The sequence below is a fragment of the Mustela putorius genome, unplaced genomic scaffold (assembly GCF_011764305.1).
Source record: "Mustela putorius furo isolate JIRA1106 unplaced genomic scaffold, ASM1176430v1.1 tig00003853_pilon_pilon_pilon, whole genome shotgun sequence".
Classification (NCBI taxonomy): Eukaryota; Metazoa; Chordata; class Mammalia; order Carnivora; family Mustelidae; genus Mustela; species Mustela putorius.
This window is the reverse complement of record NW_025422005.1, coordinates 77,116,553-77,134,037: the sequence shown is the minus strand read 5'-3', so window position 1 is coordinate 77,134,037 and position 17,485 is coordinate 77,116,553. Positions and strand designations below refer to the sequence as shown.

General features: G+C 38.4%; 1 protein-coding gene across 12 annotated transcripts in view; it reads left to right on the top strand.

Moving 5' to 3' along the window:
• The first annotated feature begins 10,179 nt into the window (after positions 1-10,179).
• The window catches only part of HFM1 (helicase for meiosis 1), a 114,089-nt gene continuing 106,783 nt past the window's right edge, over positions 10,180-17,485 (top strand). For 7 of the 12 annotated variants that reach the window (XM_013056167.2, XM_013056162.2, XM_013056160.2 and 4 more), the window contains exons 1-3: positions 10,183-10,355; positions 10,963-11,101; positions 13,173-13,270. In XM_013056167.2, coding sequence (XP_012911621.1) covers positions 13,200-13,270 — 71 coding nt within the window. In that variant the 5' untranslated portion in view covers positions 10,183-10,355; positions 10,963-11,101; positions 13,173-13,199. Of the gene's footprint in view, positions 10,356-10,403; positions 10,594-10,962; positions 11,102-13,172; positions 13,271-17,485 lie in introns of those variants that run through there. The other 5 variants (XR_006601817.1, XR_006601818.1, XM_013056155.2 and 2 more) reach the window with 4 other exon arrangements.

The following is a 17,485-nucleotide window of genomic DNA, read 5'->3' as shown; positions in this document are numbered from 1 at the left end:
TTTTTTAAAGTATGTTTTCTCTGTGTTGTTCTGGTTGCTTAATTCTATTGTTCTATCTTTCAGATCATGGATTCTTTCTCTTTTCCATTCATTTTGCTGTTTAGACCACCATTGAGTTTTCTATTTCAGTTGTTATATTTTTCAGCTCTAAAATTTCTCTTTGTTTCTTCTTTATCTTATATTTCTTTGATGAGAATTTCTATTTTTCATTTGTTTGCCTTCCTTCACCTCTTGTTCTATTTGGGGCTTCAGTGGATTGAATGATGCCTCATCACATTGGTGAAGATGGCTCTTCTTTACTCAGACTACTGAATGAAATGCTAACCTCTTCCATAAACACTGTCACAGACACTAAAATAAGTTTTACCAGTTATCTGAGCATCATTTAGTCCAGTCGAGTTGACACATAAAATTAACCACCACAATGGATATATCAGATTGAAGATGGCAGAGGAGTTAGTAAAGCCAGCAGAAATTATTAAATCTGAAGAAAAAGGAGAGGAAAAAAGGATTGAAAAAAACTGAACAGAATCTCAGGGACCTGTGGAACAAAAATAAAAGTTCTGATATACATTAATTGGAATCCAGAAGTAGAGGAGATAAGTAATGAGGCAGAAACCTATATTTGAAGAAATAATAACAGAAACCACTCAAGTGTGAAGAAAGACATGAATTTATAGATTCAGGGAGTTTGGTGAAATCTAAACAGGATAAGTTTGAATAAATCTAAGTCTAAGCACATCATGATCAAACTGTGGAAAACCAGAGATAAGGGAAAAAATTTTTTTAAACATTTTATTTATTTCTTTGACAGACAGAGAGACAAGCAAGAGAGGGAACATAGTGGGGGAGTAGGTGAAAGAGAAGTAGGCTTCCTGCTGAGCTGGGAGCCCAATGGAGGGCTCCATCCCAGGACCCTGAGATCATGACTAGAGCCAAAGGCAGACACTTAACCAACTGAGGCACCCAGGCATACCAAGGGAAAAATCTTTTATTTATTTATTTATTTTATTTATTTTTATTAACATATAATGTATTATTTGCTTCAGAGGTACAGGCCTGTGATTCATCCGTCTTACACAATTCACAGTGCTCACCATAGCACATACCCTCCCCAGTGTCCATCACCCAGTCACCCCATCCCTACCTCCCCACCCCCAGAAACTCTGTTTATTTCATGAGATTAAGAGTCTCTTATGGTTTGTCTCCCTCCCAATCCCATCTTGTTTCATTTTTTTGCTCCCTACTCCTCACAACTGCCCTCCCTGCCTCTCAAATCCTTTATATGATAATTGTCTTTCTCTGATTAACTTATTTCGCTCAGCATAATACCCTCTAGTTCCATCCACATTATTGCAAATGGCAAGATTTCATTTTTGATGGCTGCATAGTATTCCATTGTAGGTATGTATGTATGTATGTATGTATGTATGTGTGTGTATATATATATATATATATATATATATATATATAATGAATATATATATATTCACATCTTCTCTAGCCATTCTTCTGTTGATGGACATCTAGGCTCTTTCCATAGTTTGGCTATTGTGGACATTGCTGCTATAAACATTTGGGTGCACATGCCCCTTCAGATCACTACATTTGTATCTTTAGGGTAAATACCCAGTAGTGAGATTGCTGGGTCATAGGGTAGCTCTATTTTCAACGGTCTTTTTTTAAGATTTTATTTATTTATTAGAGAGAGAATGAATGAGAGAGAGCATGAGAGAGGAGAAGGTCAGAGGGAGAAGCAGACTCCCCAAGGAGCTGGGAGCCTGATACGGGCCTCTATCCCGGAAGTCCGGGATCATGACCTGAGCCGAAGGCAGTCACTCAACCAACTGAGCCACACAGGTACCCTATTTTCAACTTTTTAAGGAACCTCCATACTGTTTTCCAGAGTGTCTGCACCAGCTTGCATTCCCACCAATAGTGTGGGAGGGTTCTCCTTTCTCTGCATCCTCGCCAACACCTGTTTTTTCCTGACTTGTTAATTTTAGCCATTCTGACTGGTGTAAGGTGGTATCTCACTGTGGTTTTGATTTGTATCTCCCTGATGCCATGTGATGTTGAGGACTTTTTCATGTGTCTGTTGGCCACTTGGATGTCTTCTTTGCAGAAGTGTCTGTTCAGTCTTCTGCCCATTTACCCAAAGGGAAAAATCTTAATGGCAGAAAAAAATGACATGTTACATACAAGAGAACAATGATTCAAATGATTACAAACGTATCATCAGACACCATGATGGCCATGTTTAATGCAATAACATCTTCAAAGTGCTGAAAGAAAAACTTGCTAACTCAGAATTCTCCATCCATTGAAAATTTTGGGGTGCTTTGGTGACTCAGTCGGTTAAGCATCTGCCTTTGGCTCAGATCATGATCCCAAGGTGCTGGGATTGAGCCCTACGTCAGGCTCCCTACTCAGCGGAGAGCCTGCTTCTCCCTCTCCTTCAACTGCTCCCCTGCCTGTGCTCTCTCTGTCTGTCAAATAAATAAGTAAAATCTTTTTTAAAAAAAATTCTTGAAAAATAAAGGTTGAACAAATCTATTTTCAGATAAAGAAACCTAAGAGAATTTGTCCCCAACAGACCCATAGTGCAATAAATGCTAAAAGAGGTTTTTCAAGTTGAAAGAAAATGATACCAGAGGGAATTTGGCTCTTGCAGGAAGAAATGAGAAGCATGAGAAAAGCTCAGTATACAGGTAAGTGTAAAAAGCTATTTTTATGTTAATAAATTATATATGACTTTAAAGATACTTGGGTGGCTCAGTTGGTTAAGCATCCAACTCTTGATTTCTGCTCAGGTCAAGAATCTCAGGGTTGTGAGATTCTGTGCTGCTCTGCACTGGGCATGGAGCCTGCTTAAGATTCTCTCCCTCCCTTTCTCTTTGCCTCATGCCCTGCTCGTCTGCACATTCTCTCTCTCTTAAAAAGAAAAAATGTTGGGGCACCTGGGTGGCTCAGTGGGTTAAGCCTCTGCCTTTGGCTTGGGTGATGATCTCGGGGTCCTGGGATCGAGCCCCGCATCAGGCTCTCTGCTCAGCAGGGAGTCTGCTTACCCCCCCCCCCAACTCTCTGCCTATTTGTGATCTCTGTCAAAAAAATAAATAAAATCTTTAAAAAAAGGAAAAAAACGTCTATTAAGGATTATTTAAAAAATAAAGTATATATGGCTTTCAAAAGCAAAAGTTAGGGGCACCCTGGGTGGCTCATTCAGATAAGCATCTGATTTTGGTTCGGGTCATGATCTCAGGGTCATAAAATGGAGCCCCCTCATGTGCAGAGTCTGCTTGAGATTCTCTCTTTCCCTCCCCCGCTACCCCTTCCCACACTTGCATGCTCACTCTCTAAAATAAATAAATAAATCTTTTAAAAAATAATAATAAAAGCAAATATCAGAACATTGTCTTGAGAGATTTAAAACGTATGTAGAGGTAATAACAATCATAACATAAAGAATGGTAGGGATAGTAGTAAATGGACCTGTATAGTTTCCAAGTATTATGTTAACTCTAAGTACATTGTGAAAAGTTTAATGTACATTGTAATACCTAAAGCAACCAAATAAAAAAATTAAGAAGGATAGTTAAAAAGCCAAGAGACAAGTGAAAATGAACATCTCAAAAATGTTCAAATACTTCAAAAGAGGGCAGGAAAGGAAGCACAGAGAAACAAAAAAATTGACAACAGACTATTAATAAAATAGTAGGCCTAAATCCAACTATAACAATAATTACATTAAATGTAAATTCACTAAACACTCCAATGAAGAAATAAAGATTGTCGGAATGGCTTATAAAGCAGACTTAACCATCTGTTAACTACAAGACATGAACTTTAAATATAAAGATGCACTGAAAATAATGTACCGATAAGTTAGAAACATGGCCTATGATTTTTATTCATTTTTAGCAACTAGAAATGAAAGCACAGGTAAAAATCTCTGGGAAACTTTCTCAATTAGGAGAAATATAAATCAACTGAGACATTCTGCTTACAAATGACTGAGGCTTAAAAAAATGTTTTGTGACTTGAAAAGAATTGTTTAGTTTTGTATCAGATTTGTCTTTGGAGGTTTGTACATTTTTCCATTTGCCTGTGGATCAATGACCCCAAACTTCTGATGTTAGACATTTTCCAGTCATGTGCTTTAGATCATGCAGGTTTGTGACTTGCTATGTAATCTCTGTGAGTTGGAAAAATTCAAATTATATGGCAGCTCAGATGTTAGCTTGGGAGAAATTAAAAAATTAAAAAAATTCAGAGCTGTTTAGAAGATGCATTGCTATAAACCTATATATTTGAATATGTTGAGAAAGATACTATTTGGGAGTGAAGTGTAAGGAAAGATGTGTCTTCTTTATACTTTATACTTTAAGTCTGCTTAAACAGATGTCACAAGTAAATGGGAATTTGTTCAAAGCCAGAGATTTAAAAAATATATATTTTAAAAAATATACATTTTCTAATTGTAACATTTATACAGCAATGACAATATTAACAAAAAATCAGCAACAATTGCTGCTCAGAGGAAATAGTATGGTTTGTAGAAAGAGTCAGGGACCAAATATAGGAAAATCCAGGCAAAATAACTTCACCATGTTAGATATCAAATACTAATTCTTAAGGTATTTCCTGATTTGGGGAAATTTTCAGCTAAATTGTGTAAACAGTATTTTTATCTAGAAAAAAATTTCTTATTTTTTGAAAAAGAAAGTTCTAATTCTTCAGTATTATAGGTCATAGCCTATGAAATAACTTATTTAGTCAAAACTTCCTTAAATGACTTGTGATATGAAGCATCTTGCTGGAAAAAAATTCCTGTGGGTTTCTTGCCCATTTCTACATGTATGGATGGAATAAAAAGTGTGAACACAGGCTGTGGGGCTTGGCAGGACTTCCTCTGGGAGTTAATTCTGTAATTTTTTTCCCCTAGGAGAGCACGTTTTAAGTGTTCTGTTAATCAGGAAATACACAAAATAGGTGAATAAAGATTCTAGTATTCAATAAGAACTTATAATTTGACAACTGTTTTATTCCATAGGTATCTGAAAAGGTTCTAACAGTACACATTAGCTCATTTTACTTTCATATTTATCACTCGCTTATCTGACTTGGTGTTTCCCAGACTGAGGGTTTTAATTTCATTGGACTTGTTTCAACCCACATGTCTCTACTGACTAGGGGATGATAATATTCCTTCCACTTAAATATATTATTTATTTTCCATCTACTTGGTTCCACTCCCCTTCCCATAACACACATGCAATGCATCTACTCTCTTACGCATTCACTCAGGCTTGCACACACACATTCGCATGAATTCTCAGAAATTAACCCCATGGGTTAAATGAATAGATGTTTGCAAACTGTAGGATCTATGCAAAGTTTGTTGTGACACTGGTGTTTTCATGAGTCACTAATCTGAATTAGATAAAGCAAGGTAACAATGTATGTAATTCTTCCCCCCTCAAAGACAACAAAACACATTACCGCTCTGCAATGCTGTTCCATCATTGTCAGAATCCAGCTTCTCTGACCAGCTACACCCAACAGTCTCCAATGAGAGCTGGAGGGCGGGACTTTATCAACTCTCCTGGCTTTTGCCATCAGTCTTGTTAACTCTCACAAATAGCATATACTTTTCATAAGCCAGGTTCACAGTCCTGGCTGATTTCACAGCTCCTACTTTAGAGCTGCCGCAGAAGCCATTGGTCAGTTCTGCTGATCATATCACTGCCTCTGCCTGGGCAACATGTTGTTCTGAGGCCAGCAGATCTCTCTTAAGGCAGTACCTTTCACTCTGGATGGCTTCATGGGGGCCAGACTCTGTGAGCACTGCTGAGCTGCTTCTCCTTCACAGCCTCATTCCCATGGCTACTCTTGCTGCTTCTTGCTGAGTTTGCTGGTCCCTCCATGGGAATCAGTCTTCCTTGGAGTGCCCAGTACTGGGACGGAGGGGGCCCTAACCTTAGCACTGAGCTACTTTTGTTCCTTGTGTATCTCAATATGCCCACTCTTCCTCTAGAAATCTATCCTGTGTTCCCAGAACTTGCAGGAGCCATGAACAGCCAGAATTTCTAGAGAATATCTTTAGATTTAGTTTCTTTCCTTCTCTGGCGATAATTAATGGCGGGAGCTGTTGTGAGAAAACAGATTTATCTATTTCTCTTTGCAGTGGCTTCAGATTCTGGGCAGACATGGATACAGCACTCTCAACTTCATTCCAGGGATCATCCAGGAGGTTAAAATATACGCTATCATGTGCACTGTGCTTTCTCAATGCTTTGACATATTTAAACATGAGATTAACCCATGCTTTGATGCATCATAACTTGACATATATCACAAACAAATAATTATGTGCCAGTTGCTGTAGCGTCTCTTACCAATTCCCCCATCACACTCCCTTTTTGGAAGGGATTCTAGGCAGAAGCATTTCTTTATGGTGTTTCCATTTCTTTAATTCTGTCCATACCCAAATCTGTCTAGTATCTTAACTGATTATTTGTATCATTGCAAATCTCTTTATTAACTACAAAATTATATAACTTCTAGAAATTATCCTATTTCTAAACTACATGTAAACAATATTAATTAATTTTTGATCACATTACTGTAAGATCTTGCCAATTATTTTTTTGTCTTTAGATAAAAAACAAAACAGAGGGGCACGTAGCTGACTCATTCAGAAGAGCGTGCAACTCTTGATCTTGGGGATGTGAGTTTGAGCCCCATGTTGGGCATGGAGATGACTTCAAAATAAAACCTTAAAAAACAAAACAAAACAAAAAAAGAACGCCTGTTTTATACTCTGATTCCTGACATTAAATATCTTTAAAAATGTTACAATTGCTTTTAAAAATTCCTTCAAATAATCTTTTTGCGGGAATAATATATTCTATGTTTCTTTAAGATGCTATATGTTTCTGGATGCCAGAACCTTGATTATAACAGTACGATGAAGTCTACCACATTTACATACTAACCACTTGAAGGAATGTGTTAATTCCTATTTACTGACAGACATTATCATGGCAGAAGATTAAACCTAGTACATACCGAAAGAAAAAGTGTATGCAGTTTATTATAAAAATTTAAATACAAGTATTCATAGAGACTATACACTGGTTATCAGTTTCCACTTACTCCTCTTGTAGGAACTGACATCAATTTTTAATTAGGAAATCATTCATTCTAGTGTGGAATACTGCTCATTGTCCCTAAGTTTCTGTCCTGGGTTGTTCACTTCTTACTTCAAGGATTATGTTACCATATTTTAGACACTATAATGCAATTACATAAAGAACAATAATTGAATATGGAATCTTTATCTACTGATTTCTATGGAAGGCTTATATTCTTTGTAATAATACTCTCTGGCAGGCCGTGTCAGTGGGATGCTTCAGTTCAGGGTTTAACTGAAGCACCCTGCCTGACAGTCCCATTAAAAATTAACATTGTTGGGGGTGCCTGGGTGGCTCAGTGGGTTAAGCCTCTGCTTTCGGCTCAGGTCATGGTCCCAGGGTCCTGGGATCGAGCCCCGCATTGGGCTCTCTGCTTGGCAGGGAGCCTGCTTCCTCCTCTCTCTCTGCCTGCCTTTCTGCCTACTTGTGCTGTCTGTCAAATAAATAAATAAAATATTTTAAAAAAATCAACATTGTTGACTTTGGAGAACAGAAGATATTTTTAAGTTCAGTTTAGCTGGACAAGTCAGTTTTTTCCTGAAAAACAAACAAGTCTGAAATATGCGTACTAGGATCTTGTACATCATCATTAAGCATACTCTTTAACAGCTGGAATTCAAGGGATTACTTTCTTTTTTTTAATTTTATTTTAAGATTTTAATTATTTATTTGTCAGAGACAGAGGGAGAGAGAGCGAGCAAGCACAGGCAGACAAAGAGGCAGGCAGAGACAGAGGGAGAAGCAGGCTCCCTGCCAAGCAAGGAACCCGATGTGGAACTCGATCCCAGGACCCTGGGATCATGACCTGAGCCGAAGGCAGCTGCTTAACCAACTGAGCCACCCAGGCGTCCCTCTTTTTTTTAATTGTTAAGACTTTAAAAATTATTTATTTATTTATTTGAGAGATAGAGAAAGAGAGAGAGATTGATTGAGAAAACACATGGGAGGAGGGGCAGAGGGAGAAGTAGACTCCTTACAGAACAGGGAGCCCAATGCAGGACTTGATCCCAGGACCCTGGGACTGTGACCTGAGCTGAAGACAGATGCTTAACCAACTGAGCCACCCAGGTGCCCAAGGAATTACTTTCTAATCAATTTATGTTTACTATTTTCTTGGTTACATAGAGACTTAATACATCTTTCCCTAAAGAACAGTTATCCATTGATTTGGTCTTCATTCATTTATCATTTTGCTAGTTATGCACCTACTAAATGCATAAATCGCACTAGACTCTACTACATAGAATTATGCATGACTCCCTAAAGTCTTCTTTCTTCCCAAGGATCCGGTCATATCAGACTACACTTGTTTCCTTTCTTTCCCTTCCCTTCCTCTCCATTCCCTTCCCTTCTCTTTCCTTTTCTCAGACATTAATTCTACAATTTTCAGATTCTCCCAAATGATTTCTTTACCTCTTCTTTTCCACGTCTGACAATAGCAGAACACATTTCTGGCTGTCACCCAGAGAAAAATAGTCCTGAAACATTTCTTGGTTCCACCTGCTCTAGAGCCATCAGCACTAACTTCTCAAAGTCAACTCCTCTTGATCAGAGTTTAAACAGAGTGGAGGTTAAAGTAGAAAAAAGTTTGGTTATGTTGAGTCAGAATCCATGACATCCAGTTGTATAGGCAGAAGTATATTTTGTTCTTGTGTCATGAACACCTATCTTTTGTCTTTCAAGTTCTTCCAATCTCTCTGGAAACTATATCCCTTCCCCCAACTCTTTTATTTGATAGGCCCTCTAGTAACCTTAATCCACATGAATAAAACTTGTTGGTCCATTGGAGCAAAAAGGATCAAAGACTTAAACTTATGAGCTAAACCTACAAAACTCTTAGAAGAAACTAAGAAATATCTTCTAAGATATTTCTTAGAAATATCTTAGAAATTTCTTAGAAGAAACTTGCAGAAATATCTTTGTGGCATAGGATTTGGCGATGACTTCATGGATATAACCAAAAGCACAGGCAATAAAGAAAAGAAATTGGTAAGAATTTTTGTGCATCAAAGGATACTATCAAGAAAACAAAAAGATGACCTACTACATGGGAGAAAATATTTGCAAATCTTACATCTGATAAGGGACAAATAGCCATAATATATATATATATATTCAAAACTCCTACAATTCAATAGTAAAAAGATACATAACAAAAAGATTGGCCCAGGACTGAATAGATATTTCTCCAAAGAAGATATTCAAAATGGCTGTTAAGCACATTAAAAGATATTATTAGTCTTTAGGGAAATGAAAATGAAAACCACAATGAGATATTACTTCACATCTAATAGGATGGCTATAATATTTTAAAAATAGAAAATAACTTGCTGGCAAGGATGTGGAGAAATTTGGGCCCTCTTGCATTGTTAGTGGGAGTGATACAGCAGCTGTGGAAAATCTGTCTGGTGGTTTTTCAAAAGGTGTAACTTGGAATTACCATAGACTCAGCAACTGCACTCCTAGGTATATATCTAAAGAACTGCGGGGACTCAAACAGATATCTGTACCCCAGTGTTTGTAACACAATAGCCAAAAGCTGGAAACTACACAAAGGTCTATCCACAGGCGAATGGATAAACAAAATGTAGTACATACACACAATGGAATATTCAAGTTTAAAAGAGAATGAAATTCAGATACATGCTACAAATGATGAACTCTGAAGCCATGCTGAATAAAATAAGCCAGACACAGGACAAATACTGTATGATTCCACTTCCGGGAGTTACCTGGAATCGGCAAATTCATAGAGAGGGCAAGTAGCACAGGAGTTACCAGGTGCTGGGGGAAGCCTTAAGGGCCTTATTTAATGAGAAGAAGCCACTGTATACTGGGAGAGCAATATATTCAAGCCTAATTAACTACTTTTGGAGGAAAAAGGTGAAGCGGGAAGGGAGAAGTCGGAGACCCCCGCTGATCCATTGCTTGGAGCTCATTTAGCCAGGCTGGGGGGCCTCGAAGGGGCGGGTGAATAGGCGCTCGGCTCCGAGAACTGAGAGTCCCGCTGCCGGGTGAGGAGCTGGGCCGGGCCGGACGTCTCCCGGGGGAAAGTTGGGACCGCAGACGCGGGATCCCGCGGGGAGGTGGGAACAGCCGATCGTCCCGGCAGCGGCCGACCTTCAGCACGGAGCCGCTCTCGGGGGGCTGGCGGGCGCGGTGAGTTGAGGACGGCCCGCCCCGGCCCGTGCCGCGCGGGTCCTCACCGCGTTCCTGTCAGGAACCCGGCGAGGCCTGAGGCGCTCGGGGCGGGGCGGCCGCTCGCGCGGGTGGGGCTGGCGGGAGGACCGCGCGTCTGCGGAGCTGAAGGAGCTGGGCCGACTCGGCTTTTGTTTTGGTTGTTCCCGGACCCACTGTGTTTGTATCTAGGCGTGTCTTGCCCCCTGAGCGGCTGCAGGTGCGGCGTGCGTGTGTACTGTAGCCACCTTGTTTTCCAGCGGTGGGAAGGAGACGTCGGGGTGGGGAGTGGGAGGTGGGGGGTGGGGAGCGACCGGCTCCAGCCCTCGGGGCGTGGGCCACACGCGGGTCCTGACGGCTTCTCCCTGGCGCCTGGGGGTATGGGCCGGGTTTGCTTGGAATTAGGGTGTTCCCCAGGAATTGGGGCGGGGGGTGCTGAGTCGTTCCCGGCAGACCCGCGGGGTACTCCGGGGCGGGTGATGGAGATGCCCACCCCCCACTTCCCTCCCCGACGGGTAGGGACCCCTCCCTGGCCGAGGCTCGGAGACCAGGGTAATTTGTTTTCTTGTTTATTCTCTTACCTTGTCAGGTTCCTTGCGATCTTTGTCGTGATTGGTTTTTCGAGTGACTGTGGGTCTCGGCTTCCACTCACTACCGATTTCAAATCAGTATTTTATATCTGAATTTCGGCACTTAAAAAGTTTCTTTCTGAGAGTACAAGTCGTAAGGTACGACTAGTAGATCAGAAAAATTTATATAGTAAGCATTATAGAAGATAAGAAAATGCTAAATTGTCACTAAGATAATTAGATAAAGAGCACGCTATCTCAACAGACAAGAAATTAGGTAGTCACACAGTTTTCTAGTAAATTCTGAGATAGCAAAGCCATATATAAAAGTGGTCCAGTGGGTTTTAATTTTGAAAACTTTTTTTGTTGCTTTAAATTATATCGTTATCCTGAGATGAGAAAGGGAACATTTTGTTACTTTAAAAAAAAAAAAAGATTTATTTATTTTGAAAGGTAGCCTGTGCCCTTGAACCAGGAGGGATGGGAGAGGGGCAGAGGGAGAGAGAATCTGGAGCAGACTCCTTGCTGAGTGCAGAGCACCACTCTCCATCTAAGGACCCTGAGATCATGGGTCCAAATCAAGGATCAGAGGCTTAGCCTACTGAGCCACCCAGGAGCCCCTATTTGTTCCTGTCTGCATAGTATAGCAACGTGATTAGCACGTCCATTTATACTTTATCAGGTAATTATTTTCAAGTTCTGAAATTGTTTACTTAAAGATGTTAAGGACTCCTTTAGCTTATTTTTGAATGACTCCCTTCTGTTTCCCTCCCTATTCTCTTGGGTTTCTATTGTTAATATAGTCAATTGTTTTAGAACAATTGCTAATATGTTTCAACTTCACTATTTCTTTTGGTTGGTGACTAAGTGATTAATAAATTAAAAAAAAAAAGAGGACAATTAAGTTAAACAAATAGAAGGGAGAAAAACTCCAATGACTAGAACAATGAAAAATCCCACAAGGTTCTGGATAACTAAGAACAGTCTTAAGATAATACACAGATCTAGCCCTCTTACCAGTAGTATTTTGTCAAGGGGTGTCACATATTCCTACGTGTATCTCATCCCCACGTTAGGGAGGATTCAAAATTGAAAGGGCATGATCTGACCTGATAGTATGGATTTCTCCACAAGATGGCACTCATATAGTTTCTTTGATTTTAGTTTCTATCCTAAGGAAAGATATGCAGTGTATTAATATCACAGAGTAAATAGAAATGTGACCTTTATGTTTTATAATTAGTGCATCTATTTCATGTTTTGTCATATAGAATTTTCTATCATGTTACAGAATTGAGAAAAAAAATGGGATGTGGTATTGATATGCAGGGGAAAGAATGGCAATGTGAATGGAACAATGTATGTGTTTGTAGAAATGGTTCTTTAGTCTCCTATCAAAGTTGAAGCTTTGTTCAGCCCTAGAATTTTATTCTAGTCTCATGTGGCCAATGCTAAATGTTTTTATCCTTTATATTTAGATACCATCTCTGAATGTAAAAATTGGCTTTTTAAAAAGGAATGTAAGCATTTCTATGTACATATTATGTAATATGAATGTAAGCATACATATATATGTTAAGCTTGAAAATTTTTTTATTTTGGAAAAGTTCAAACATATATACAAAATTGACAGAATGTTATAATGAACTCCATGTACCTATTATATAGCTTTAGCAATTATCAACTCATTGCCAATCTTGTTTTATCATTGCCCCTTACCTTTCCCCATTTATTTTGAAGCAAACCTCTGTATATGTATGTGGCATATTGTTAGAGGCACACACATTCACTACAAAATGCATTATCCTAAATCAAAAATAATGGTATGGACAAAGTATTCAGAACCCAAAAGGAGTGATTAATTCTGCCTTGGAGAACAGGACAAACTCAGAGAAGCCTTTGAAGAAAAAACGACATTTGACCTATACATGAAGGATGTGTAGGGATCTGCCAGGTAGAGAAGAAATGGAAGAAAACACATTCTAAGCATTGGTGCAGTATGAGGAGAGGGGTACAGATGTGAATATGCATGAATTAGTGGAGAAGTAGTGGAGAATAGAGAATAATGTATTTGAATATTGAGGCACTTTGGAGGAAGCTGCAGAAGATGCAGCTGGAAAGAGAGTCTGTGATTATTCTAGGAAATTAATGATTATAGTTTATGTATCCAGAAATATTTTTCTAGGGGTTTATGAATAAAATATAAACTACTTTTTCTACATTTTTGTAGATTTATGACACAATCCAATCTTTAACAATGCTGAAATCAAATGACTCGTTGTTTTCCTTGGATACTTTGTTTTTTGAAAAACCAGGTGAAGCTAAAAAGTAAGTCTGCCTTAAAGAATGATAATATAGTATATTGTTTTAGAGATTTTTGATTTTTAAGGAGTTTTAATTTTCTCACTAGACATATACAAATAAAAAATGAGGGGTCGACAAAATGATTTTTCAGGTATATAACTGGTAAACATGGAGTTCAGATATAAGGGAGTATCTGAATTTTAACATGTTAAATGTTATAACTTAAAAAATAGAGTAGACACTTGCCTGTTTGGCTTTCATGTATTTGCATTTCTGGTTTGTTCAGATTATTTTTGTCCAAGGTAAAAACTTGAAGTAATGGTCAAACAGTAGCAATGGACAGGAGTGATGACACCTTTTGGAAACAGAATGGGCAGTGTGCCAAAGGCCTAGTGTGATGGGCAGATTCATTGTAGGCAGGAAGTAGGGGTGGAAATAAAGATATGGTGCTAGAGGAAGTAAGAGCAGAGAATAGTCTGTTAAATACTATGGATTTATGGATTTTCATAATGTAAATTTTCTTATGGATTTTCACATGTAAATTTTTCTCAATTCTAAGTTTTCTATGTATTCTATTGTATTATCTTTTTTCTTTTTTTTAAGATTTTATTTTTAAGTGATTTCTACACCCAGTGTGGAGCTTGAACTCACAAGCCCAGGATTAGGAGTTGCATGTTCCACTGACTAAGCCAGCAGGCGACCCTATATTATCCTTTTTTAAAGAAAGGAAGCATTGAGTAAAGTATTTATTGTTTCATTAATTTTTTCATTCATTCAAGTATTATTTCAAATATTGATTGAATGCAGAAAAGGATATAAGAAGGATGAAACAGATTTTTACTTCAAAAGAACTTAAAATCTATTTGAGGAGATTAAGAACACATATGGAAAGTCATTAATAAGTAACATAACTCTGTAATTCATCATCCAGACTTGGATACTTTGAGAGTAAAAGAGTGCATCCAGTTTGTACAACATGTGTTAATCAGGACTGGTGTGGGCAAATTGCAACTTATGGTTGCCTTTCTAACAATACAGAGTCAAAAAAAGATGTGAAGGAAATGATAAGCATACATTCATACAATGAAATTTCAGATTCGGAGGGAGACCTGGTACAGACCGATCAGGTTAGGCTTTATGGTAATGGGGAGAGACTTCAGGAGACTTTGAAGGATTTGATAATTCTAATAAGCAGAGAGAAGAGGCCATTTGAAGGCAGAGTTTAACAGCAAGAAATAATGGAGGTGGGACAATTTGCAGTATTTTTAGGTGTTAATGTATAGAGAAGTTTCATGGAATAGGAGATTCATAAAGGAGAAACAGTGGGACATAAAGTTAGAAAAGTAAACTGTGGATAGATTGCGGTGGGTTTTAAGTGCCAGAATAAGGATCTTGGACATGACCATGTGTTAAAAGCCTGGAACTGAATCAACAAACATTTATTGATGATATATCTCATTATGTAAAGCACTGTGCTAAGTAGTATTGATGTGAACTAGAAACAAACCTTTATGTGTTTATGATTTGGGGAGGGTATCAGACTGATCTATTCTCAATCTTTCTATTATCTATATATAATATGCAATATATATATTATCTACACACAGACATATAATACAATAGGACTGTAATAAATATTATTGGTTCAAATAGTACTTAAGAAGAGGGAAACATTTTAAACTTTTTTAAAAAGATTTTATTTATGAGAGAGAGAGAGAGAGAATAAGAGCAAGCATGAGCGTGGGAAGGTCAGAGGAAGAACCAGACTCCCTGTTGAGTAGGAAGCCTGATGCAGGACTCCATCTCAGGACTCTAGGATCATGACCTGAGCTGAAGGCTGTCGCTCAACCAACCAAGCCACCCAGGCACCCAGAAGAGGGAAGGATCTAAGCTTGATTTTGATGAACATAAGCACTAGTGTCTAGAATATTTCCTGGAAAGTAGTTCTCAGTAAATAATTGTTGAATAGATTAATGAAGGAATGAAACAATGGAACTTATATAGGTAGATATAGGATAGGGTCATGTGCAGTGGCAGTCAGAGTAAAAGAAATATTTTTGAAAAAAGATGAGGAGGTGCAGAATATGTTATCTATTTGGTATGCAAGTAGTTCACTTTGGGCTGGACTATAAGTAGAGTAGGAGAGTTAAAACTCTAAGATAGCCTAAGGCCATTTGGACGTTTGATATTGTTTGGAAGCCACTGAAGTATTTTGAATGGAATATAATTATGATGAAAACAATTCTAAATCAATGTGATAGGAGTGTGTACAATATATTAGAGAAAGCCAGAGGCAGTGAGGCCAGTTAAGACATGATTGTTCTTAAACAAATTGATTAGAGCTTTGATTAAAATAGTGACAGTGGAAATACAAGGAAATGAATTCAAGAAGCATTATAAAGAAGATGCAGTAAGACCTGGTATATGTCTGGATATATAGGTATAAGATTTTGCTATAATTTGAATTCTGGATGACTGAGAAAGATGATGCCTCTGGAAAATAGGGAAGTCATAAGGGAGATTTGATTTTTACAGGGATGCTGAATAGTAGAATTATATGTGTGCTTTTTTTTTTTTTTTTAAGATTTTATTTATTTGACAGAGAGAGATCACAAGTAGGCAGAGAGACCGGCAGAGAGAGAGGGGGATGCAGGCTCCCTTCTGAGCAGAGAGTCCAACGTGGGGCTCAATCCCAGGACCCTGAGATCATGACCTGAGCTGAAGGCAGAGGCTTAACCCACTGAGCCACTCAGGCGCCCCAGATGTATGCTTTTTATATCTCTCTTAGATTTTCTGAAATAGTCTCTGTATAGAAAAGAGTTAATACATCAGGCCTAAACCACTGTCCTTGAAAGGCCCTGGTTGTACGAATGGCCCTTGGCTAGAGTGAAAGCTTTAAGAAAGTTTCCACCATTAACTGATAGGAATGGCTCCCTGCCTAAACTGTTTATACAGATAGGTTTATTTTGACTCTCTGCTTTTCTTCTGGAAATCCAGAATTTAGGTATGTACTAGACAGGGGATGCCCACATGATTAGTCCTCAGTAAAAACACTGGGCATGAAGTCTCTAATGAGCTCCCTCATTAGCAATACTTCACGCATGCTGGTACAGTTTGTTGCTGAGGGAATTAAAGATGTCCTGTGCTGCTGTACTAGGGGAGGATTTGGAGGCTTGTGCCTGGTTTCCCCTGGACTTTGCCTCATAGTCACAAATAGGACTATATGTTGAATTTGAATCAGCCCAGGGAATCATTGGCTCTGGGGGTGCTCTTGGGGACCCTCTGACAGTCCTAAATTTCAAATGCTTTGGCCTTTTATAAGACAGTCTGTCAGACATTGTCAGATAATGTGTTGTAGATTTTTGATTTGGAAAACATAGCTGTGGGAGCTATGTGTTAGGAGCTACAAAGGCAGTAGTGTAAAAGACTGGGTCTCTCACTTTCCAGAGTTTAAAGTCCTAAATAAAAAAGATTTAAAAATATCATAAAATCCTTGCCACTTGGGGGTGCCTGGTTGGCTTAGTTGGTTAAGCAATGTTGGCTCAGGTCATGATCCTGGAGTCCCAGGATAGAGTCCTGCATGGGGTTTCCTGCTCAGTGGGGAGTCTCCTCCTCCCTTTAACGCTGCCCCGCCTCATGCTCTCTCTCTCCCTCTCTTATTCTCTCTCTCAAATAAATAAAATCATTTAAAAAAATCCTTGCTACTTGTCATAGACAGTGTATGTATGTGGTGCTCTTCTCAGATTTATTTCCTGTCAATCAGTACTTAGTTTTTTGCTCTAATGAAGGACAAATCAACTTTTATTGAAAAGGAAACATTAAAAATTTATATGTTAATAGGATCACAGCTGAAAGATAAGGAAAGACAGTTCACAGTGCCAACAGGGTGGCAAAATTCTTAAAAACTACTTTAAGTTTACAAAGTGATTATCATTTTCAACTGGTTTCTTGGATTTTCTGTGGTTTGTAAGTGGTTCTGGATCCAGGGTATTTTGATTAGGATGTTAATTTGTAATAATATTTTAGGAATACTCTAGAGAATAGAGAATACCAGTGGTGGTGTCATTTACACACTGATGACCCATGATCTATTGTGAGGTGTGTCATAAGTATTTTGTTAATTCTGATGGTAAAGATGCTGATATTTCAGAATGATTTACTACTTTTTTTTTTTATATTGGAACAGATTTAAGATTCTTGTCACAAGCTGTTGAATTAGAGGAAAAAAGATGGAGTTAT